Here is a 27,254-nt window from a genome sequence, read left to right as displayed (position 1 = left end):
TAATTCGTATGTATAGGCTTGTCACTCAAAAATCTGTAATTTTTCCTAGTGTGTGTGTTGTAGTGTGTGTAATGTTTTATGTGTTAAAAAAATGTATGATAAAAGCATAATTTCTATATAATATTAGCTCGATGCACTCCTTCACCATAATTATAAATAACGAGCTTTTGCCCGCGGCTTCGCTCGCGTTATGAAGTATTATTATATAAAAACTTTCATCCCCTATTTGAACCCCTTGGGGTTGGAATTTATCAAAATCCTTTCTTAGCGGATGCCTACGTCATAACATCTACCTGTATGCCAAATTTCAGCCCGATTCGTCCAGTGGTTTGGGCTGTGCGTTGATAGATCACTATGTCAATCAGTCAGTCACCTTTGAGTTTTATATATATAAATTACTGTGCAAAATTTTATTCACCTACGTTTCCCCATTTTTCGTCAAAGGGGATACAAAGTTTTTGGCTCACGTATTAATATATAGATTCCAGTAAAATTTAATTTCATAGCACAGCCCATTTATTATAATATATTATATACATTTTACAATAAAAAGATATCGAACTCTACGTCATAATCCTATTAGCGTCTAGCAGCGAGCATATTTCTGAGAAATGTTATTACTTACTGCGGAAAGGAACTTAGGAAATATTTTACCTCAGAATTTCTATGAAAATCATTTTATACTATTCAGAAGCAAATGAATTAAAGACGTGGGTGGGAGAACCAATTAGCTAACATTTTATAACATACCGACATTTGCTCATTTTGTTGGGATGATGATGAAGTAGATATACTTCATCATCTGGCTACACATAAAATTTACAGATTTTTTATTTTAAATCATTTTCAGGCATTTTTTTAACTGTTATTTACCTGGTTCTTCCACTCATGTCTTCAATTCTGGACGTATTTGTGGTTAAAAGCCATTTTTTTTTCCAAAATTTTTGATTTTATCCAAAAAGCGAGTATTTTTAGCAATCGGATCATCAAATATAACGAATAAACGTGCAATCGAAAAAAGACAACTTTTCAGGAAGACAAAAAAACGTTTGGAACCACATTACTTTGAGTACATAATAAATAGATAATTATAATGTATGATCAAATTAAAGGTAAAAAAAATATCTTTCAGCTCATATATTTTTTAAAAATCAAATATTAACCGTTTACCGCATATTTAAGAAAAACCATATTAAATTATTGTTGTAGTGACTAATATGTGACTCGTTAACACTATTGTATCAATGCACGTTTATTCGTGTCATAAATGAAGTTTTAACAAGTGCAGTGAAATGTTGCATGGTTATTCCACGCATATATTTTTCCCCTGAGCCCTGCTCTGGTCATTTACACGCTTATTCCTGTATATTTTGTTGCTTTTACATGTTTGTAAAGATAAAAGCCCGTATATTAGTGTTAAGAAGATCGACTTATTATTTATGTAATACGACCTTATAAGTGCTTGGTATAAAATATAAATCTATACTAATATTATGAAGTGGAAGAGTTTGTTTGTTTGAAAGCGCTAATCTCAGGAACTACTGGTCCGATTTGAAAAATTCTTTCGTTGTTAGATGGCTCATTTATCGAGGAAGGCTACAGACTATAAATTATCACTCTAAGACTAATAGAAGCGAAAAAACATAGGAAAATATGAAAAAACCGGGAAAATTACTTAAATTTTCATTTATTAACATTATCTCGCAAACTACTGGATGAATTTTTAAGTTATTTGGCACAAATGTAGAATGAACCATGACGTAAAGGAACATAGGTAATTTTTTGCGAGAGAATGTATGGTTTCCGTAAAATTTATCATTTATGTGGTTGAGGCCGCGTGGAACGTCTAGTTAGCTAACATTTTCTTGTTGACGGTTCAGTGAAAAAATATTGTTGTTGTTGATAAATATTGACCTTCCTCACGTCTATGCGTGGATACATACATATAAAATGGAGTACAACCTTGCCTATAGATCCTTAAAGAGAGAGATCACTCGGGCAAAGTAAACAGCACGTCAATGGTATTGGTGAGAGACTCGAGTGCCTTCCTTTGGGAACCAGTGAAATCCGGTCCCTGGCCTAAGCTATTCAAGGATATTTCTGAAAGCCATCCTACCATCTCTACGAGTAGAAAATGGATCGTTAGCCCACGACGCAAAATACAAAGAAGATCTTCTGTGTAAGCCATTTGCGTCAAACTCGACCCTTGATGACCTTGGGATAAAAACCGCCGACCATACCACAATGCATCATCATGTCATCTCATCGGCATCATGTCGGATATTAGGTTACATCAGCACCCAAAGTGAATAGCCCCGCATGACCTTGATATCCAAAAGTCTAGCGGGCCTGACGGAAACCCTCCTATTGTGTTGAAAAAGTGTTCACAACTAAAAAGTCACCAATGGTCGTATATCATCGTTTTCAGGGCACCTCTTTAACAATCCCCTCCTAGCATTGAAATACTTGGAGTAAACATATCGAGCGAAGTTCAGTTCCGATGTCATCTAGAGGGTGATGCCAAGTTAGCCTCGAAAAATCTTGGCGTTCTTAACAGGCGAGACAGTGTTTCAGTCTGGACCAATAACTCTACAGGATGCAGGTTTGGCCTCATGTGAAATACTGTTCTAATCTCTGGGCAGGGACCCCAAAATACCAACTAATCTCTTTGTATCCAACGAAGGGCCGCTCGAATTTTTGACTGCCATAATGTGTCAAACAGGCTGAATCCCTTGGAATTACGCCGAGATGTAAATAGATTCACTCTGCATCCTCAGTCGGTTGTGTCACGGGGAGTGCTCTGAGGAATTATTTGGAATCATACCTCCTGCAACTTTTCGCCATCTTTCCACGTGGAAAATATACCATCCTCATAACTTTGATAAATGGCAGTCTTCAGCAGTCAGCAGTATTTCCGGACCTATGCGACCTGCAAACCTTCAAGAAGAGAGCGTATTCCCTCTTAAAAAGACCGGCAACTCACCAGCAGCTCTTCTGATAAACTTTATAATAGCTATTCTAATAACCTTCAAGAAAACAGAGAAGTCAAGAGAAATTAGTAAAAGATAATAGAATAGCTGTGATTATTAAATTCAAAGTTTCGTCATCTGCAATGAGGCATTACTCAAAGAAGTCGCTTGCATTTTTACACGAATAATCGTGCAATAGTTATAACACAAAGGAAAGGATAGACACGTGCGCCAGATTGTTTTAACACTCTGGTGAACTCAAATAAATAAAATAATCTGCAATAAGCGCATGTTTTATTATTAATGTGATATGTGTTATTATATTTCCGTACAATAAAGGTTTACATTGCTATAAAATCGTTAAAATAAAAAAAATTACATAGGTGTATCATATGCCATGCAAACGAAAAATCAAAAAAAAATTTTTTTGGGTAAGAGCTCTTGCACGTTTATTCGTTGGGGCCATCGATATGTGCACACTACCATATTTTTGAATGACAAGCCTATACATACGAATTATACACTTTTGTTTATGGTTGAAGTCTGTTGTCTAATTAAAAATGGATTGTTATTTTTTTATTAAATCTGAAATAGTCAATACTTTAAACGGGGAGCCAAAAGAAGAAGATATTAAATTTAAGGTCGAATTTCGACCATTGGGCGATCGCTAGTTAGATTAATTATTAGTTTGATGTTCGTTATTATTGTAACTTTAGATTTTTTAGAGAGTTAAAAAATTGGTTGAAGAATATTTACAAAATATATGAAACTAGACGTTTGGGCGTTCCGCGGGAATCATAAAGCCAAAAAGCACGTCTATGTACAGACATACTACGGACTACGTCATGTTCTTCCTTCTTCCCAGTAGTATACTCTATAGCTAAGCGAAATTACATAAAAATTGGTTCATTTCGTGAGATAAGTGTTCAAGCAAAAAAATATCTCCATAGATATTTTTATCCACTTCACACAACTTCTGGCCCCCTGGTGAGTACCTGATGGACTTGTGTTACGGTTACCAGACAATGGAAATAATATTTAATACTTTTATACTACAGGGTGTAACAAAACTAAGTGATAATACTTTAGGGTGTGTATGTGTTCCTTGTAGAGAGTTCACTGTGAAAGTAGCAGCGCTGTAGTTTACGTACATTTTTTTCACTTTTGTATAGGAAAACTCGTGACGCTGCACTGAGGCGCTTTCCCATACTAAAGTATAAAAAATGATCTTTCAGCGCTGCTACTTTCACAGTAAACTTTCTACGAGAAACACATACTGCACACCCTAAAGCATTATCACTTAGTTTTGTTACACCCTGTATACATAATATTTTATATTTAAGATTTCTTTTATGTATCATACACATTCATGATCCACGGACATTGAAAACTAATATTATGATGTTTGTCACATAATATAAATAATATTGCATTGCTTGGAAGAATCAAAGGTTTTGATTCTTCCAAGCAAATCCAATTTATCAATAAACTAATTTTAGTACTGGTCACGTCTCTAAATGGTTTGAGACATTCGACCTTACAGAGCACTTAGTAGAGTCCTGCTAGTAGGAATAATAAGAAGGCCTCAAACAATAGGAATAAAAACTATTTTTTACCGATTCTAAAAAAGTTACCTATTTTTTTATTTTACTAGATCCAAAGACCTTTAAAAATCATATAAATTACAAACATATCAACTTATGACTGTGTTTGATACAATATTGTGTAGTGCAAAATATACATTACTAGATGACGCTCGGAAGCCGGAAATCCGTTTCACCGAAACTGGATACTCACACAGAAACCGTAAACTTTTCTGCAACAAAAAATATCGACAATATCGAAATCGGTTCAGCAGTATAAGTGCGAAGAGGGAACAGACAAACTTCTATATTTATAATATTAGTGAGCATGTATGACAGGTATCGGGTTATATATATGCATTTGCATACGCAAATAAGTATATAATACTAGCTATATTACCGAGCTTTGCTCGGTATTCGATGAAAATGACATTTTCTAAAAATGATACCTAGCTAGATCGATTTATCGCCTCCGAAACCCCCTATATACTAAATTCCATGAAAATCGTTTTTCCACGAAAATTGCTCGTTTAAAGATATAAGATACTTTTTAGGCGATTTTTTGCGAGGATATTTTGGTAATTTTTCATTGTTTATGAATATTTCAGTCGTATTATGCCGTCGCGTCGTAATTCCCAAACTATCAATCATGATATTATACAGTATCAGGCTATCTTCACCGAGGCTATGAAAGAGAAATACGATCCATCAAAATACTAAAAAATGTGGACTATCCTAAAAAGTCCTTAATTGGGGCCTTGCGCAGTACACCCGATACAATAATAATATAATATTATCTTCATACAAACAAAGTATTTCTTTGCATGGGACAACATTAGAAAAAAATATTGAGTAAAGTTATTATGCACTTTCATGTTTTTTGTTACGCAATCATAAAGTGTTGGTAGAATATTTTTATTGAGTACAAAAAAAGCTTGTAACCCTGGATTTAATAAAATTTTGAATATTGGCGCAAGTATTAACGACACCGCCAACAAAATCCTTCTAAAGAAATCCTAAATCCTTATAATATTATTATGACTTGTGCAATGTGCATATTTCGTCCATTTTAAGTGCAAATTTGCATGCATGTTTCGGCACTTTGATAGTGCATATATAATCCGATTTCTACTTAAGAGTATAAACTATAACTATTAGTAATAATATTAAGTAATTCCCATTCAAATCCTACACGCAGTTACATTTCGAGTTAACATAAACACCCATAATAATCATACAATACAAGAAATGAATAAAAATTAGAAACGTCTTCAAATTGTGTTCCAAACGTTGTCTATTTTAGTCCAATGGTCTTTATAGAAGTGTAATCAACTATAACTATTTTCAGCCATTAATGGTTATTTCAGTTAATGGCTACAAAACAATTACTGAATACACGCCACTGTTTTCTTAATTGCTAAATTGTCATCGCCTCATCAAGTTCAAAAGCTCAAAGTAGGTATCAACAGCATCGCCCAGCAACAAGAGTAACAGTGCGCTTATACGGGCAACTAAAATTGCTCAACTCCAGTCAATTCTCGTCAACTTTGACGTCACGACTACATCAAGCAATTTGCGGCGACAAGCATCAATATTGCGCAATACAATATTGATGTAGCCATCGAATATTTGAGCGATATAACATTGAGCGATATGAAATAAATTGCTCCATATTGCTCCACTAGTTGCTCCAGATCGCTCCATTCGTGACGCCGAGCAATTATTGCCGTAATTATTGCCCGTGTATGCGATCCTTAAGAACTACCAAAGAAGTTGATTCCTAGGCAGGTGGGGTAGCTACGTACTTTGGTCGTAAATTGACATGATCCGACTAATGGCTGGCTAAATTTACAAACTAAATTTTAAGTTATTAATTGCATGTAAACACAAAATTTAGTAGCAAGTTCATTTAGTTAAGTAGGTAAGTATAAAGTCATAAGTAAAAATTTTGTTGACTACTTATCTACTTAATACGTGTAAATCAGCCATAAAGGACGTTGGTCTGTCAACTGCCTAAGAATCAATTTCCTCGATGTTACAAAAAAAATTGAAAAAAATGAAATTTACCTTAGTGAAGCAACTATATTGTATCTTCTAATATAGGGGAAATATTATTATAAAGTACGAAATTCATTAACACAGCAAGATTTATATTCTTTTGTTATGACAAAAAATAGCCTTTATACTATTTTCTATTTCGTCAAGTCTAGTCTCCTCAAAATCTGTTCAGTGGCTTAGCCGCAAAAAGAAAAAAGACACATTCACCTTTGTAATTACTAATATAGTATTGATTTTAATCCGTCGAAATATAAAAAAATAATCTTTACATAAAAACTAGCTGTCCCGGCAAATTGGTAAAAGTATTTCGCCCATATTATGTATGGCACCATGGCAACGTCCATCGCTATCCCGTCGCACCAGGCGCGGGCCGAAGGGGAGGGTCACGGGGGACATGACCCCCCCCTCCCCTCAAATCTGGGACAAATGGATAAATCTCAAAATCTTGCCAAATAATAAAAGGAAATTTCTAGCTACCCCATAGCAGCGACAAATATTTTTTTAATGTAGTGACTAAACTGTACTCGGCGAAATGAGGCGGTAGCGGTCATTGCTTCATATTCAGTTCACATCGAGTATGCAAAATACCATATCGCCCTTAGACTAGGAACATCTGACACTTCATTATCAATCGCGGTTTCTATAGAAAATGGCAAGTTTTTTGACACTGACCGCTACTGTCTTTCCCCCCCGCTACTGTCTGATCCCCTCCAAAATTTTAGGCTGCGACCGCGCCTGCGTCGCACAAATAGTGGTCGCCGTCAGTTGTAATAATTTACTATTTAAATTTATACAACAAATCAACAAATGCACTTATCAATATATAAAAAGTAGCCAGTAGCCGATTCTCAGACCTACTTAATATGCCATTTCGGAGGAGTACGGTAACTAAAATTGTGACACGAGAATAATTGTAGGTAAGTATAAGCTAATATAGTTTTGGTGCAATAATATATTCAAAATAAGACAACAGATTTTATTACTGAGATTATAATAAGTAATAAGATTTTTTAAATATTATAGACGTCTAGTCGACGAAATGAAATTTTCATCGAATCGTCTTCGCATTACGGCAAATTGACAAAAATAATATAATTTGATCAATCTCAACCGGTCTTTGTGGCGTACCTTGAATCAAATAAGCAATGGAAATGCTGCTAACGCTTTAAACCAAAATATTAGCCAAGTGCGAGTCCGACTCTCTCACGAAAGGTTCCGTACCCATATTTAAAGTAAAACTAGACCAATAATTGTGGTTTTTTGTTACATTTGTTACATGTAGTATCAAATAGACGATTTTGTGAAAAAAGTATACCTACCTGTTGCCATTAATGGCTCTCATATTATAAACGTGATTTTTCGAGCATAAAAATGCTCGATAATAATATAAATAATGGCAATAGCTGCGCAATGGAAATATTTACAAAATGCAAAATTTTATTTTATGAGTAACACTGATATCATGTTACAATATAGGTACAAAAGAGAAAATAAAGCAAAAGTAGGAGCAGAGAGGGCTAATAGAATATACAGTAAATAATCCGACCGAAATCCGATATCCGATATTATGTTGCATACGTCATAAAGTATTGACAAAAATGTTGTCAAACGTCGAACAAAACTTTTTGTTCGCTATGCTGGTGCTGCCTTCTAGCGTGAAAACGTTGAAGTAATTTGTCCTTTTCATTCCTCACTGAGTAATGTCCGTTGTTGTCCGGCCACAGTCACAGTCACGTTCAATATGGGCCCAGCTTAAAGGGGTTTTGGATTGGGTTAGTAAGATGTGACAATTCAGATGTGTGTGTAAGATCTATCGAGATTGTCGGTCACAATCGTGCCACGCTAATCTGGACGCAACCCAAAGGTGCTCCAGCGCCGGGAACATTCGCTTGTAACGTTACAGAGTCGAGCATTACACCAGTGAGGTAGGAGATCCGAGCATTACAATGTGCACCTTGTAATGATACAGTGTGTAATATCTTGATACAACTTGTAACATATCAATCTGACGTTATGGAATTGTGGCGGTACCCACAATTCGCCTAACATTCCTGCATCGCGCTATCGAAGTTTCGGAGAACGGCAAGATATATACAACGTCTGAAATGACGTCAGTGGGCTTCGGCCTGACCGAGCATGTTATCTCTCTCGGTCGGAAGATCTTTCTTTTCGGCCGCCACTAACACGTTAACGTTAAGTTAACGTTAAAGAATCAATTAGCTATGGAATGCTCAAACTCGAATGTCACATTACACGCAAATGCTCGTCAGTCAGGGTAGTATTATAATGTGTCAAAAGTCCAATCTTCAATGTTGCATTAATCGTGAATGTTCCCGGTGAGGGTGCACCTTTAGGAACTCTAAATAAAAGCCCGCGAGTGGCGTATTTATCAATAAAACATGTATATTTTACGGTGGTAAATAAACGTCACTTTTGAATAACACATTCGACAATTATTATTACTCGTATCGCATCGTCACGTTGTGTACTGACCCTAAGGAAGTACCTACTTAAGTTAACCGCTGTATTTTTAGTTACTTAAAATTTATATTTGTAATTTATATTTATATATTAAAATGTATATTTTGAGATCACAAGATTTCTTTCCTTTGTCTCATTAACTTTACCGCAATCGTCATGACTCTTGGGTCCAATTTTATTTAAATAAATATAGGAGAAGTTTTCAAATAACAATATTCTTTCTTTCCTTCTCTTGCCCAGTTGGTTTAATATTTTATGGGTATAGTGTATATTTAGCATTTAAAAAGTGGCATATAATATGGTAACATATTATTTTGCATGTTATAACATTTACCATCCTCATACAATTTGAATAAAAATAGGTAAATAATAGTGAAAATCCAAATAATAAAATATCAGATATTACTCAAGTCAAAATGTAGATAAAGGATTAATATACATCATTTGATTTCAATACTAATATGTAAACTAATATGTTCACCAAATCCTTTCCATTCAATTGAAACGCAATAATATTGTGTGTGTTATTCAATATTATACGGTTCTACGAAGTTTCGTAGCCCGAGCTACGGCGTAGCATCCGTATGTACTGTGATGCTACGCCGTAGACGTTCTACGAATTTCATCAGTTATGTCCACACTGTGCACTTTCATCTTCAATTTTCGTCATCAACTTTCATATTGGTCAAGGAACGCAACGCCAATATTGTCATTTTTGAAGTTTTGGATACGGTCAGAGGGCTGTTGACTGCGCTATAACGCATGTCCTTGACGAACAGAAAAAGGCACAGTGTGGACAAAGCTTATGTATAGCTGCATTGTATCCATATTTTATTAATGTTATCAATTATCAAGGCCGAATTTCGCTATTTTGTTATACGAAATAATAAGTAGAAGGAAATATTATATTATAAGAATAATTTAATTTTCACTAACTATTTGACCGAGCTTTGCTCGGTATTCGATAAAACACGAATAAAATGACATTTTCTAAAAACGATTCCTAGCTATATCGATTTGTCGCCCCCAAAACCCCCTATATTTAACCTTAAACTTCATGAAAATCGTTGGATCCGATTCCGAGATTCCAATTATATATATACAAGAATTGCTCGTTTAAAGATAAAAGATAAAAAAGCTTAGCTCATTCTATACTAGGTATATTGTTTGGCTAAGAAATAAGAATATTGGTATAGTGATTTTGCTTAAAATATACTTTCTTACAACAACGACGTATTTCTAGACCTCTGTTAGCCTGACACTTTACAACTAAAAAGGAAAAGCTTAAGGGCCAACCCACACCACAACCACACCGCACACCACAACCATACCACATCGCAACGACAAAATGCAGTCAAGCAGTGGTTACGTATGAATGGTGTCGCTGCAGCTTTTTGTAGTTGCGTTGTAGTACCGACAAAATGCCGACGTGGTTGAGATGATTATTGTGGTTACGTACGAAAGTCAATGAAACGGAGGTGGGGAAGAGCGCGGGCGGTGTGCGCGCACTGTCATTGCATCGACGCGGGACGCCATCGACGCAACGTTGTGGTTGCGATGTGGTCGGCCGTGGTTGCGATGTGGTTGCGATGTGGTCGGTCGACAACGACTGCAAAATGTGGTACGAATGAATAGTCCAAAAACTATCCTTGTCCTTTTCCAGAACTCAAAATGTCTCCATACCAAATTTGAGTTATATTGGATTGGTGGTTTGAGAGGTAACAGACAGACAGACAGACACACTCTTGCACTTATAATGTTAGTAGGGATTTAAACTCACGTTGAATCATAGTACTTTTTAACCGACTTCAAAAAAAGGAGGTTAGCAAAATATAGCAATTCAACGCGTATGGGTCAGACCGCAACGCGATGAAGCGAGGCGAGGCGCGGCGCGGCATAAATTTGTATGGATTTGACAGATTTCAATTGCGTCAGACGTCTTGCGAAACTGTCAAATCCACACTAATTTAGAAATGCATCGGCGCGTCGCGTTGCAACGTCTCAATCATATGTCTGTAATATTTCCAGAACTGCCCAGTTTTTGTATTTATCTATAAAATGTTCTGAACAAATGTGCCAAATTTCAAAAGTGTATCTATATTGTATGTATGTAGATATGTTTTTATGTTTGTGCACGCCTATCTCCTTAATTACAAGTCCGATTTAAGTTATTCTTTTTTTATTGTACCAGGTATTGTTTAAGTTAGGGAATATTGCAGGTTAGATCAAAATCGGTTGAGTATTTTTTGAGATAGTGAACTTTAGTTCTTAATTACGTACAATTTGAAGTCGGTTTTATCTTTTTAAAATACTTTTATTACTGTATAACTATAATACTGTATATGACATATACTATATGTTTTAATATTAAAAAAATACGCAGGCGGCGGAGAGCGGGAATGTGGAGGATTTTATGCGGCTGTACTTCAGCGAACCATCACGTCTGTCGGTCCGCGACGCACGGGGCCGCACCGCGGTGCACCAGGCTGCGGCTCGGAACAACACGAACATACTTCACTTCATCAACAACTGCTCTGGTGGTGAGTACAATAGCAATTTTACAGAATTATTTATAGTAGTATTAATTAATTATAGTAATTATACAGAGTAATTATAGTAATTATATAATCTGCCTTTTTTGTTTCATAGCACTGTATTATATTAAAATAGTGGTAAATAGTTAACGAAGTACACATTTAGATTTGATTACATTTTAGTTTCTTAATTATAAGACCTAAAAATAATGTCTAAAGTTTTAAAAATTGCCGAAAATATTCTTAGAAAAGTGTATTGATGTCCAACGCCCGATTCGGAAAAATCCGACAGTAGGGACGGGACATAAGCAATGATTTACTGATACAAAAATCCACATAAATTAAAACATTTTTGTTTTTACTACCTAATCCATACTAATATTATAAATACGAAAGGGTGTCTGTCTGTCTGTCTGTTACCTCTTCACGCCCAAAACGCTGAACCGATTTTGCTGAAATTTGGCATGGAGATACTTAGAGTCCTGGGAAAAGACATAGGATACTATTTGTTTCGAAAAATGTAGGGTTCCCGTGCCATAAACGAGTTTTGGCGCAACGAAGTTGCGAGCATCATCTAGTTTATTATAAAACAAATAAAGCAATGGTTACTGAACAAATAAACGTGTTTGTTTTACTTAATTTATAATTAATATGGTATAAAAATTTCAGTGATTGAATTGACGATTCCCATCCCTAGCCTGCATGTTTAGAAACGAATGTTGTCAGCACACCCTGCGCCACGGTCGGAAAAAGACGACCGCTTTTGACGTCATAAGCGAGTGCCGCCTTCTAAAATTTTCCACTAGTATTGTGTTTATGATGATGCTATCGATAAATATGATTGTAGTGGATACTTAAATTAGACATAAAATTATAATAAATTACAAAGTAACGCTTTCCTATCTGTCTGTCTGCTACATTTAGATGAAACTGTACGCATGTATCCCCTGATGGGATATCGATCTACTATTGAAAATCTATATTTGTAGTAGGTTATATATTTAAAATTTTAAACAACTTAATTATTTAATCCGTGGAAACTATGAAATTAATATTATTTAAAGTGTAATAACAAATATCGGGAATTATGTTACTTCATTATTCAAGCTGTTTTTATCTTATGTTTTTGCCAGCGTTGTATATTTACTAACAACATTATGGATTCAAATACTAGATATCAATTTATACTTTTCATAAATTTAAAATTAAGAAATAAATTATCGACATCGAAAAAGATAAGTATTGCACATCACTATTTGTTGTAGGTATAAATTTTTCGATTTATGGTGCCGGCGCTAGAGGCACGACAATTGATTTTAAGCTCGGCGGTTAAAGGGTTAAATAAAATTCCGATAAAAATAATTATAGACGTCAAAATTAGAAACAATAAAAATACAGCACAACATTTAACTACCCTAATATCACAGCTAAAGAATCACAATAACATACTCGAATTTCTCTTATTTGTATCACACACTATTCTCTTACAGAAAGAGAGAAACAAATCCCTCTTTTTTCCCCTCAAGGATGGCAGGCAGATTCTCACCCGTCACGGATGTGCCCAATACTATTATAGGTAATATCTAGTATATATAATATATATACCAGATATTACCTAGTATATATACTATAGTATCTTTCTAGTATATATACTATATACATGCTAATCTGAGTAGGTAAGCTTTAAAGTATTGTGAAGTTTAATTAAAATCCATTCAGTAGTTATTGCGTTAAGAAGCAATAATTCACGTTTGTAATATCTAGTATATTTCTAGTATTGAATTATTAAGTATAATATGTATAATATATATATATATATATATATATATATATATATATATATATATATATATATATATATATATATATATATATATATATATATATATATAAGCTTCTTAAGAGGGCGACTAACCCCAAAAACAAACATCGTCCTTCTCTCTTCACACTCACGCCCGTCTTTCATATGCCAGGTGAAAAAGAACGACGCGAATTCATCGCCAAATTAGTTTTTTCTCAATAACTCGATAAATATACAACATTTTAAAAATCCGCTAGGTCGATCTCTCAATGATAGAATTGTATACAATGTGTTAAAATATTAACTTAGTTCAATGCAAGGTTATGGCAATAAGTGAAAAATTCGTGAAAATTTGATGCATCTTTGTGATTTTTTTCTATCGAGAAAATTTTAAAATATCGTGTTTTTGCTCAGATCAAATTCTCGGAAATATAATGTAGTATCTAATTTTAGAAAATGAAACAATTCGGAGCTTATTTTCGAGTATAAAAATGAATTATAAAATCGACACTTTAGGGTTAGTCGCCCCCTCGCAATAACTACTGAATGGATTTTAATTAAACTTCACAATACTTTAAAGCTTACCTACTCAGAATAATATATAGGCTTTAATAAAAAAATATGCACCTTAAAAGCACCCTAAAAGTCTAACATATTTCCAATTCCGGAAATAATAACAATATTATATTTCCAATAAAAAATAAAGCTCGCAGTCTATTCCCAAATGTTCTATTTTTGGAATTAAAACACACTCAATCTAGTTACTGAATATTGAATGTTCAGAGAATTTATTGCTTTCCCTGTATTGTAATTAAATTTTAACCCCCAACGTAAAACAAGGGTTGTTCTTAGTTTGACGTGTATATCCTAGCATTCAAACGGGTGGGGCCGATCTTGGTCTAGTTTTTTGTTTGCAAGTAGATATGACCGATAGTATTCTATGCATAACTAACCATTATCAGCTCGCTAAATGCTGGATTCGTTTTAATTCAAAACACTTATTGTCTAGGTTGCAGTATTCTAGAGTGAACTTAATTGCGAAACTATGTAAAACAAAACACTTAAATACAGCTTAGCCTCAGGAAGTTTCCAACTTATAATGACTAAGTTTAATCACGGGTTGATTTTCGTTGTTAGAAATATGAGACACGATGCAGCTCACTATCGTTTTACTCGGCTGAACTTGAAAATAGTTTAGAAGGTTCCCTAAGTCTTTTACACGTGCATTTCTGTAGCTTTAAAGACTTGAACATACGTCTTTTCACTGGAGTCACAAAAGATGACATAAAGGGTCGCAGTGACGTCAGGGCGCCCGTGACCTGCCTGATCTGCCCGGAGTAGGAAAAAAAACTTCCCACTTGTATTTTATTTTATGTCGGCAAAGTGGCATTACCAGATCCTAAATACATACAATGAATTTGATTCAGGGCATTAAGAATGTCAAGATCTTATGCTTATTTCCGTTTGCACGTAAGTTAAAGCATAGTTTAACTTACGTGCAAACGTTTCAGGGATTTTTTGACTACGTCAACACATGAACCGCAATCACCAACGCCGTTGAATAGATCTCTAGACGACCTCTGACGACCTCTGTGGCTCAGTTGGCGGGCTGTTGGTAGCTCAAGCCGGGGGTCGAGGTTTCGAATCCCGCCGACACTAAACAAAAAGTTTTCAAAGTTCCTGGGTCAAGGATGTATATTAAATATGTGTATCATAATATAATAAACATCTTAAATATATGTATAGTATAATGGTATTAAATATATTATATTTCCATTGTCTGGTACCCGTAACACAAGTCCTTCAGGTACTTAGCACGGGGCCAGACTGACGTGGTGTGAAGCGTCCATAGATATTATTTATTATTATTTATTTATTTCTAGATAAACTTCCGTCAAGAAACTTTAGAATATTTTGGGCACTCGACTGCCACAAAGATACATTTCAAAGCCTCAGATTTTACCGTTGGTGGAGGCAGTAAAAATTGGAGATTTCTACCAATAATAATAAATTAATTATTTAATAAAATAAGTATATTTTCACAAAGCTTGAAAATCTCTGTGAATATATTTAATGTCGTCTCGTAAAATTAACGGCCCGTATAATCTGTGACCAGTCACTCGTGATAGCTAGTTATCTAATTTTTGGCCAGACAGTAAATGGACGTTTTTTGAAGTTTTGAACTTGACAGACTTTTTCAGTTACAATAATTCCTGTATAGATGATTTTGTAATAAAAAAATAATACAGCCAACTCAGGAAACTAGTCCCAAGATCTCTGAAATATAATGCCAATCACAATATAAAAAAGTGACCACCAAACCATAGCCACTGTCTTAGCAAGTGATTCAAAGTTTTTCTGCCAAAAAAGAGGAGGATATAAATAAGGAAAAAGCTTTTGTATTTCTTTATGTACTAATTAAACATGTATTTTGGAGTTTGTGAATTTACGAGCAAAATTTTATTATACCTTTGCTCCGCAATTTACGGCGACGTAATACTATTATGCGGCTATAAAAAGTGTTATTAAATTAAGACCAACTAGGCAACTACAGGGCTTTATCGTGAAGTTGATTGTGTGATACTTAAACTGCTTGGCAGACATTTACTTTTTGGTCAGGTAATATTTTTAATGTTAGTCAAATATTACCCGACTTAAAAGTAAAGCTTTCTCTGACCAAAAATCTATATTAATATTAAAAATTAGAAAGAGTGTCTGTCTGCCTGTCGTTACCTCTTCTTTTTTTTTATGAAATAAGGGGGCAAGCGAGCAAACGGGTCACCTGATGGAAAGCAACTTCCGTCGTCCATGGACACTCGCAGCATCAGAAGAGCTGCAGGTGCGTTGCCGGCCTTTTAAGAGGGAATAGGGTAATAGGGGAGGGTAGAGATGGGAAGGGAAGGGAAGGGAATAGGGGAGGGTAGGGAAGGGAATAGGGGAGGGTAGGAAACTCACTCACTCGGCGAAACACAGCGTAAGCGCTGTTTCACGCCGGTTTTCTGTGAGAACGTGGTATTTCTCCGGTCGAGCCGGCCCGTTCGTGCCGAAGCATGGCTCTCCCACGTATACAAATATATATATTCACGCTCAAACCGCTGAACCGATTTTGTTGTTTGGTATGTAGATACCAGAACAGCGAAATCGGTTTGGGCTCTGGAAAGGGACACACAATACGTTTTGATTCCGGATAAATGTCCGGTTGTCGGGCGTTTGAAATTAACGAATTTTCGCATCATCTAAAAACGCATCATCTAGTGCATTTTATTATGATCGTTATCGGAATTTTTGTCTTTTATTAATATTATTTTCGTGGATAAAATTGTGATAATATTATGGTAAAAAAGCGAATGAAATAATATAGTAATATCACAATGTTTCGATAATAATACCAGAATAATACGATCATGCAACCTTGCAAGGGTATTTAGCGCGTGGACGAAATTATTATGGAAATAATGCCGCCATCTTGTAAATTGTCACTTGATATACAGCAGAGCCCCTAGCCAAGACTAGTAGAATCGCCGATCAAAATGTATGGAATTGACATAACACGAGTTGATTGTCGACTTTATTTCATCTAATGCTTATGTCAATTTCATACATTTTGGTTGGATATTCTACCCCCTTACTAATAAACGCTGTATAAGCTTTGAATAATTATTCAGTGTTTTGTCTTCTTCAATTCAATTATAAATGTCACTTGTGTGACAGGAACAAAACACTGTATAACTATTCAAAGCTTATACAACGTTTATTAGTAAGGGGGTACGAGTATAAAGAAGCGATTAAGAAAACTAGACATCGCCCAATGGTCGAAATTCGACCTTAGTTTCAACGACATTAGGACTACTACCTATATTTTGTAAAAAATAATATTATTGACTTTATCATTTTTTTTCAACTCTTGTCTCTGGGACTTAGCTGATCTCAGACTGACCGTGTAAGCATTGCTTAATAGTATCTTTGATTCAATTATAAAACTATAATCCATTTTCAACTTGTCAACTTGTTGTCAACAGACTTCAACCATAAATAAAAGAGTATAATTCGTATGTATAGGCTTGTCACTCAAAAAGCTGTGTGTGTGTTGTAATGTGTGTAATGTTTTATTTTTTTAAAAAAGTATGATAAAAGCATAATTTCAAAATAATATTAAATCGATGCACTCCTTCACCATATAAACTATAACTGTGCAAAATTTCATGCACCTACGTTTCCTCATTTTTCGTAAAAAGGGTTACAAAGTTTTTCGTTCGCGTATTAATATTATGATAATGTCTTGGCTAAAGCCTGCTTGCTCATCGATATCAGCCTTGAATATTTTCCCGGAATATGAAATGTTCTATTAAAGTTACTAATTATAGTGTACTTATGACTAGAACTACTAAATTTTAGTAATAGGTCTGTAACAAAATAACGTACTAACCAGACAATAATAAAAAAAAATTGTTATCAAACTGTATAATATGTACAAGTTACGGAACAATAGTAATGGCTACTCTAAACTTTGGGAAACTTTTCCGCACGTTTCCTCGTTTCTAACACTAACTTGTACCTTTTAATCTTATTCTCTGAGCGGGGATTAAGGATTATTCAAATTCTTTGTGACCTCACCCGCTCACCCTCGATTGTGAGACATAATAAATTATTTCAGTCTTATCTATCTTCTCGTTCAAAGCTAACTAACGATAAAATAAATCCAACGTTTTCGTAATTCTTGTACCACAAAAGAAATTCCCTAATTTGTTAGGTTTACAGGATGACTTTATTTTATTAGACTTTTTAGCATCTCATTAGTCAGCTGGTGGATTTTGAATCTTCAATTCGATATGAACACTATTTTACCAATAATTTTAGTACCCCATGGAAATATTTAGATATACTTTTTTAACCACGGTAAATTCTATAAATCTATAATAAACCACCACATTATTCAAGCTTAATACACATTTTCAAATATGATATTAAGCTTGAATTATTGTTTTCGTAGATCTAAACTGCCGTGACAAAGCTGGTAACACGCCTCTGCATGTTGCTGTAGAAAACGAATCCTTGGATGCTATAGAGTTCTTACTACAAGCGTAAGTATCTATTTATATATAACTAGCAGTCCCCGCAAACGTTTCTTTGCCATATAAAGTATTTCACCCATATTATTTTATTTAAGTGACTCAATAAGTATGTCACCATGGCAACGTCCATCGCTATCCCGTCGCACAAACAATGGTCGCCGTCAGTCTCGAGTTCTAATAATTTACTATTATTTATTCAACAAATGCACTTATCAATATAATAAGTACCCAGTAGTCGATTCTCCCACCCATTGAATATGCATATAAAATTTGGTTAAAATCAGTAAATCCGTTTCGGAGGAATACGCGGCCTAACATTGTGACACGAGAATTTTATATAATATAAGATTTCACATGCCCTTTATAAAATTCAATATTCCTACCTTTTTCTTCTATCTTCTAAAGTGAAAAAAAACGCGATAGTAAAAAATTACTCATTGTATAATGTACCAAAAATGATAAAAAACCTAGATTGTTAAATTAAAACATAATGTTATATTACGATATGATTTTTTATCCCAGCATCATGTAGAGTAAGAGCCCGCGAGGGCCAGACCTTCCTCAGTTTCGTAACGCTGAAAGTTCACCAGTATGTGACTTTTACAGAGGTAAGAACGACCGGCAACTATGGGGTTTCGGTCGCGAAGAATAAAAGTCTAATAGTAGACCTTCAGAACTGGATACCTCCTAAAGTAACCGCTACCGAAACTCCATAGTTGCTGGTCGTTCTTACCTCTGTATAGGTCACAAACAGGTAAACTTTCAGCTTTACGAAACGATGGAAGGTCTAGCCCTTGCGGGCTCTTGGTCCAATATTTTTTTTGCTTTTCATAAAAATTTAATTAATATAATTGAAACCTTATACCACATAAAATAAAAGATTAAATCAATTTTGGTAAAATATTGTACAGCATTCGATCCTATAATGGCCGGTTTATTCTAATAGAATAATGTAAATAGGCACTAGAATGAACTGAAATGCAAATTGCAAAAAAGCGCTGGATAGTATCACTGGATCCAATCCATAATATAAACCGGCCATGACACTTATATAATTACTCATTCCATTTTCCAGGGAAGTCGATACCAGAATATTGAATGAGAAATCACAAGCTCCAATACATCTGGCCACTGAATTGAACAAGGTAAGTGCCATGAGGCGTGCAGATAACTGTTTCTTCGACGAAAGCATTCGCGTATTAATGTTACATCTACGAATAATAAATACTTAGGAGTTAGGGGACAGCTTCCATACATCACCGTTTTGATTTTGGTTTCTTTAACGCAAAGAACATTGTAATGACATAGAAACCTACCTTAGGCCGGCCATAGACGGACCGCTTCTTGCAGTCGAAACCGACTTACCGATTAGTATCGCAAAAGTCATCCCTGGATACTTTGTAAAAACCTGTGTCATTCCCGGTAGTCTCTATATTATATCTGTGCTAAATTACAATAAAATCTGTCTAGACTCTAGTAGTATACGTGATTAGCACATTCAAATAAAAAAGAAATCTTCAGTCTTATAATACAAGTATATAATATTTAATAGCCGAGACGTAGGCCGAGACTCATCATGCAATATTAAACTCTTAAAACTGATATAGGAATGTTACGAAGCACTTACTCGTAATTCAATTTGCGCTTGTCAGTAAACAGCTTTCAAATAATTATTCTAGCAGTACACAAGAGTAATAGCGGAACATTTTGCTTATCAAAGTCTTTATCTCTCAAACGAATAATTATTTGCAGGATTATTATTGAAATAATAATAAATACATACTTTATTGTTTGTAAAAAAGGAAAGAAAACATCTTTTGAAGAAACAAGTCAAATTAAGTTGCGGGAACTTGTTTCTTATTAGGGGTCATCCGTAAAGTATGTCACATTTAAAGGGGGAAGGAGGGGATAGAAGTGTATGTAACATCATAAATAAGTCCATAGACAATGTTAAAAAAGTAACTTTCAGCGCTGCTACCTTGTACAGCCATCTCTTTATAAAAGACACGTCATACATTCCCAAAAGTTTTATTATCACTTTATTCTACTACACCCTACAGGTCCCATAGTCCCCTGACCATTCATGAATTACGTCACACGAATTTCATGATTTAAAGACCCTCCTCCCCCCTTGTGGCCTAACTCTCTCCCTAGTGTAACGTCGCTTTGTAATTTTACATCCAAAAATTACACGCTTCGTCGACCCCCCCACTTTAGATGACATACTTTATGGATGAACCCTAGAGTTGATCTAATCTTATTTATTCCATAGGTATCAGTACTCCAAGTGTTCGCTAAATACAAGAGCCAGTTTAACGTGAACTTGGGTGGAGAACACGGCCGCACTGCGCTGCACTTCGCTGCCATACACGATCACGACGCCTGCGCTAGGATTCTGGTAAGTTTCAATTTGTCGGCAATGATAAGTTTATTACACTAACCGGTGTGTTGCCGGTGGTAATTTTCTAGAACTAAATCGATGTTGCTGAGTTTCTTACTCTATGTCGGCAGTGGTAAGTTTCTTACCCCATACTAGCAGTGGAATTTTCTTAGGATTCTCGTAAGTTCCTTACTCCAGCAGTTGTAAGTTAACTCTATGCTAGCAGTGGTAATTTCCTTGCCTTAAAACGGCATCATTAAGTTTTTTCCCTGTGTCAGCAGTGGTAATTTAATTACAGTTTGTCAGCAGTGGTAAATTTCTTACTCTGTGCCCGTGTTAGTTTCCTGGAACTAAACGGCATTGCTGAGTTTGCTTGCTTTTGCTCTATGGCAGTGGTAAGTTTCTTACTATATGCTGGTGGTAATTTCCTAGAACTAAAACGGCATTGCTAAGTTCCTTATTCTATGCTGGCAGTAGTAAATTACTAAAGCAGTAATAGTAAAAATCGAATCGGCAACGGATTTAAAGACATGAGTGGACAAACAGGGTAACTAACATCTTACAACATTTTTACCTTATAATTTAGATTTAGAGCAATTACTAATTTTCCCCCTTAAAATTTGAATAAATTTTGTAACTTTAGGTAAGTTACAAGTTTTATTAATTCACTTTATCATCTATCTAATATATAACATCTATACTTTATCATCTATACATAGAATGTACATATTTTTGTTTCGAATCATTTTGCCGGTCCCACAGCCTCCACTTATGCAAAAACACCAGTATTCAAATTGTTACTTACTTTAATAAACCACCTTACTTAGCAATTCTTTCTTACATTTCTACGTATAATATAACACAATGACGAATATTTTTCTAGATATCTGACCTAGGCGCGGAATGGAAGTTATCATGTAATAATGGTTACTATCCTATACACGAGGCCGCGAAGAATGCGTCATCCAGGACCATGGAGGTATTTCTTCAGTGGGGTGAATCTAGAGGATGCACGAGAGAAGAAATGATCTCCCTCTACGACAACGAAGGCAATGTGCCCCTCCATTCTGCCGTACACGGTGGGGACATAAAGGCGGTGGAACTATGTCTGAGGTCCGGAGCGAAGATATCCAAGCAACAACACGATCTGTCTACGCCTGTGCATCTTGCTTGTGCCCAAGTGAGTGGAAAATTGTAGTTGAGGTTATTCGTGAGTGAAATTAAGTTACGTCTTGATTATTGCTTAGTATATTAGATAATTGGACATTGTTAAGCACTTGTGTATCATCCCACAAATTACGTATTGAGTTATTAATGCAGTCATGTTCTTTATTACACAAATGCTTAACAGCAACCGATTATCATAATTTAACAATAAAAGCCACAAGTCAAACCTACAGAGTGTCTTAGTATAAAATATTATACAGGGTGTAACAAAACTGAGTAATAATACTTTAGGGTGTGTACGTGTTACTTTTTTTTAAATTGTGTATGGAGTTTATTGTTAATTCATGATGTTAGGTCGTTCTTATAGAAATATAGAATTTAAAAGTAACTCTTTGAACGTTGCTACTTTTACAGTAAAATCTACATAAGATACTCTCTAATGTATTATTATCACTTTGTTTTGTTTCATATTATTGTATAAACGTTACTAGATATTTGACCGAGCTTTACTCGGTATTCGATAAAACACGAATGAAATGACATTTTCTAAAAATGATTCCTAGCTAGATCGATTTATCGCCCCCGAAACCCCCTATATACTAAATTTCATGAAAATCGTTGGAGCTGATTCCGAGATTCCAATTATATATATTTTAATATATAATATATACAAGAATTGCCCGTTTAAAGATATAAGATAATCTACTTATTTATAGGGAGCTCTGGACATCGTGAAGTTGATGTTCGAAATGCAGCCAAAGGAGAAGCTGGCTTGTCTCACATCGTGCGACGTGCAGAAGATGACGCCTATACACTGCGCCGCCATGTTCGACCACCCGGACATTGTGAATTACCTCGCCGAAGAGGGGTCCGATATCAACCCGCTGGACAAGGAGCGCAGGTCGCCGCTGTTGTTGGCTGCTCTTAGGGGCGGCTGGAGAACTGTTCATACTTTGGTAAGTGGTAGTGTATATGATTGCGAAAGATTCCTTTCTACCTCGCCGAAGAGGAATATTTAAATTCTTCCTCTCAACCTCACCGAAGAGGGGTCCGATATCAACCCGCTGGACAGGGAGCGCAGGTCGCCTCTGTCGTTGGCTGCTCTTAGGGGTGGATGGAGAAATGTTCATACTTTGAGTAAGTGGTAGTGAGTATGATTGCGATAGGATATTTAAGTTCTTCCTCTCTACCTCACCGAAGAGGGGTCCGATATCAACCCGCTGGACAAGGAGCGCAGGTCGCCTCTGTTGTTGGCTGCTCTTAGGGGTGGATGGAGAAATGTTCATACTTTGAGTAAGTGGTAGTGAGTATGATTGCGATAGGATATTTAAGTTCTTCCTCTCAACCTCACCGAAGAGGGGTCCGATATCAACCCGCTGGACAAGGAGCGCAGGTCGCCTCTGTTGTTGGCTGCTCTTAGGGGTGGATGGAGAAATGTTCATACTTTGAGTAAGTGGTAGTGAGTATGATTGCGATAGGATATTTAAGTTCTTCCTCTCTACCTCACCGAAGAGGGGTCCGATATCAACCCGCTGGACAAGGAGCGCAGGTCGCCTCTGTTGTTGGCTGCTCTTAGGGGTGGATGGAGAAATGTTCATACTTTGAGTAAGTGGTAGTGAGTATGATTGCGATAGGATATTTAAGTTCTTCCTCTCTACCTCACCGAAGAGGGGTCCGATATCAACCCGCTGGACAAGGAGCGCAGATCGCCTCTGTTGTTGGCTGCTCTTAGAGGCGACTGGAGAACTGTTCATATTTTGGTAAGTGGTAGTGTATAAGATTGCGATAGAATATTTTAGTTCTTCCTCTCTACCTTGCCGAAGAGGGCTCGGATATCAACCCGCTGGACAAAGAGCGCAGGCCGCCTCTGTTGTTGGCTGCTCTTACTCGTAGGACGGTTGGAGGACCGTACACACTTTGGTAAGTATTTATAGTGTGCATGATTGCGAAAGAATATTAAAGTTCTTTGGACAAGTAGTAACGTAACCTTGATTCCGTCTGTTTGGTAAGATTAATTTGATTTTAACATAAAATATCTATGGAATCCTCCGAAGTAACGGCCGGGACACAAAAACACGACACGACGTCGTGTTGTGTTTTTGTATCCCGGCCCTAAGAACCATATCCTGACTCGGTCCTCGGGAAATTTTAAGGCGCATGCCTAACGTTTGCGGAATTCGTTCCGTTCGGGAAAAAGCAAACTTGTGCGCCAGTTAATGTATTTTCTACTGCTTCTATTCATTCGGATTTCCGAATATGGAACACGAATTCGGAAATCGAGTACGGAAAACGTATACGGCCAGACTAATTCCTAAATCAAACGGCATAACCACTATAGACACTGGCATGTTTGGTTATCATTATGAAGAGTTTTTACTTTTTATTTGATTGTAATATCAATAGACTCAAATATTCATAGTTTTTAGGATTCCGTACCCAAAGAGTAAAAACGGGACCCTATTACCAAGACTTCGTTTTCTGTCTGTCTGCCCGTCTGTCTGTCTGTATGTCTCCAGGCAATAATATAACTCAAGAACGGTAATAGATAGAGAGTTGAAATTTTCACAGATTGTGTATAATATTCTGTTGCCGCTTTAACAAAAAATACTAAAAACAAAATAAAATTAATAATAAAGTTTTTGGCTTTTGTTGCTCTATATCAATAGTAGCAAAGTGTAGGTACTTGAATTTTTCACACAATTCTTAGTTTTAATCTATATTTTATATCTATACTAATTTAATCTATATCTATACTTATAATAAAATCGTAGAGGTAAAATTTTTGTACATTGATAATAAACTTGAAAAAACGAGTCAGGGACATGTTAGAAGAGTAATAGAACACATTTTAACTGTTTTTGAAATTTTTGTTTCTCTGTCTGTTTTTTTTTTTTTGAAATAAGGGGGCAAACGAGCAAACGGGTCACCTGATGGAATGCAACTTCCGTCACCCATGGACACTCGCAGCATCAGAAGAGCTGCAAGTGCGTTGCCGGCCTTTTGAGAGGGAATAGGGTAATAGGGGAGGGTAGGGAAGGGAAGGGAAGGGAATAGTTATGGGAAGGGAAGGGAATAGGGTAGGGGTTAGGGGATTGGGCCTCCGGTAAACTCACTCACTCGGCGAAACACAGCGCAAGCGCTGTTTCACGCCGGTTTTCTGTGAGAACGTGGTATTTATCCGGTTGAGCCGGCCCATTCGTGCCGAAGCATGGCTCTCCCACGTATAGTAGTATATATGTACGACCGAAGGCAGTATGTTTGAATAAGCCTCTCATCATGTTCTCTGGAAGAGTTTTTTCGGCCAAGACGAAAGAACTACAAATTACAATCATCTACAATGATAGACAACCTACAGTGTAAATCTGATGTCGCATACGATATCCAAATAAAATAGTCGTAGATGGGTATTCAATTTTCTAAATCTCGATTTTAATAACATACATTCACGCGGACGAAGTTGCGGGCAACAGCTAGTATTTAATAATAATATTAATATTAAATAAAAAAAATAAGAGGGGCTCCCAAACAAAAAACACAAATTTTGGCCTAATTTTGCTCTATAATGGTAAAGGAACCCTTTGTCCGCGAGTCCGACTCGCACTTGGCCGATTTTTATTATTTAAAATGTTTATTCCTTCTAGATTCGCCTCGGAGCCGACATTCAGCTGAAGGATATAAACTCGCGGAACGTCCTCCACCTCGTCGTTATAAACGGTGGGCGCCTCGAGGACTTCGCCGCCAGTTGTAAAGTGAGTTTATTGATGCTCTCATTCTACTTTCATTGTACCGATTTACAATTGAAATAGGTAGTTTTATTAACTAGACTTCTAGTTAACGTTCAATTGCCCTTAAATGAATACTTAAGGAGGTTGGCAAGTCGCCATACTTTTATTGCCCACCAGTACATGGTGTATTTGGATTTCTGTTTGTAGCATACTACATCCACATCAGAATTATTGACAATTTGACATAGAGAAGTCAAGATTCCACCAGTAGATTTTATGTATTTATCATTATTTTTCTCGCTTTCCGTTTCCTTCAGTCCAACCCAAATGTGTGCCTTACGCTCTGGAGTAAAGGTTGAATTTGTTACTTATGTTCAATTTTGTGGTACTTGAAATATTATGTATTTTGAAACAACATTATATATACATATATATATATATATATATATATATATATATATATATATATATATATATATATATATATATATATATATATATATATATATATATATATATATATATATATATATATATATATATATATATATATATATTTACATATATATATATTATATATACATATATATATATATATATATATATATATATATATATATATATATATATATATATATATATATATATATATATATATATATATATATATATATATATATATATATATATATATATATATATATATATATATATTTAAATCGCCGAAGACTTGTTGCGTCTTTTCAAAGTCGAACCCTATGGCGTCTACCATTCCCAATGACTTTTTAATTGTTATTCGTGCGAATATAGTTACATTGCTGTCATGTGAATTCTATTGTCGACGAGAAATTTTGTTTACGTACGAAAATTAGATATTCAATTTCAAATAATTCTCGCTGGTTTTTTGCTTCCGTTCTCGATGGAAATCATGTGACACATTGTATATTTTTGTATTCGTTCCATGCATTTAATCGTTTTTCCTACATCCATTTAAATGTATGGTTATATTGATACCGTATATTGTACTATATTAATTCCATGCATTCTACTAATTAAATGACTCCTTACTATATTTGAGATTATATCGGTACCGTATATTATTTTTGTATGTACGCCATAAACTGTTGAGTTTGTTGCTTCCTCCTAACCTTATATGTTATATCGATACATACATAGGTACCTATATAATAGATCCCAATAAATTCATTGCGTGATGTGGTCTCTGTCTACCCCAATGAGGAGTGACGATATGTATGTATGAATAGAGAATCATCCCTCTTTATGAAGTCGATTAAAATGAATTACTTATTTCTATAACTTGGAGTACATAACAGACATTAAAAACAAGTTATCCCTATATTACATAGATTAATTAAATTTTAAATTATAATTAGGTAAGTCCGCTATGCTAACTAAAAAATATTAAGGATAATTATGATAGATATGATGTGGGAGCATTTTATTTATGTGAGCGTGTTTCTTCT

The 27,254-nt window shown here is 35.4% G+C and overlaps 1 protein-coding gene across 1 annotated transcript in view; it reads left to right on the top strand.

The window, feature by feature from the left end:
• Nucleotides 1–27,254, top strand: part of LOC121738966 (transient receptor potential cation channel subfamily A member 1) — a 143,028-nt gene that overhangs the window by 99,062 nt on the left and 16,712 nt on the right. Inside the window, exons 4-10 of the mRNA XM_042131258.1 lie at nt 11,475–11,631; nt 18,417–18,507; nt 19,574–19,643; nt 20,771–20,896; nt 21,762–22,058; nt 22,762–23,001; nt 25,687–25,794. Coding sequence (XP_041987192.1) covers nt 11,475–11,631; nt 18,417–18,507; nt 19,574–19,643; nt 20,771–20,896; nt 21,762–22,058; nt 22,762–23,001; nt 25,687–25,794 — 1,089 coding nt within the window. The remainder of the gene's footprint in view (nt 1–11,474; nt 11,632–18,416; nt 18,508–19,573; nt 19,644–20,770; nt 20,897–21,761; nt 22,059–22,761; nt 23,002–25,686; nt 25,795–27,254) is intronic.

This window comes from Aricia agestis, chromosome Z (assembly GCF_905147365.1).
Source record: "Aricia agestis chromosome Z, ilAriAges1.1, whole genome shotgun sequence".
NCBI classification, from domain to species: Eukaryota; Metazoa; Arthropoda; class Insecta; order Lepidoptera; family Lycaenidae; genus Aricia; species Aricia agestis.
This window is presented reverse-complemented; position numbering and strand designations above follow the sequence as displayed.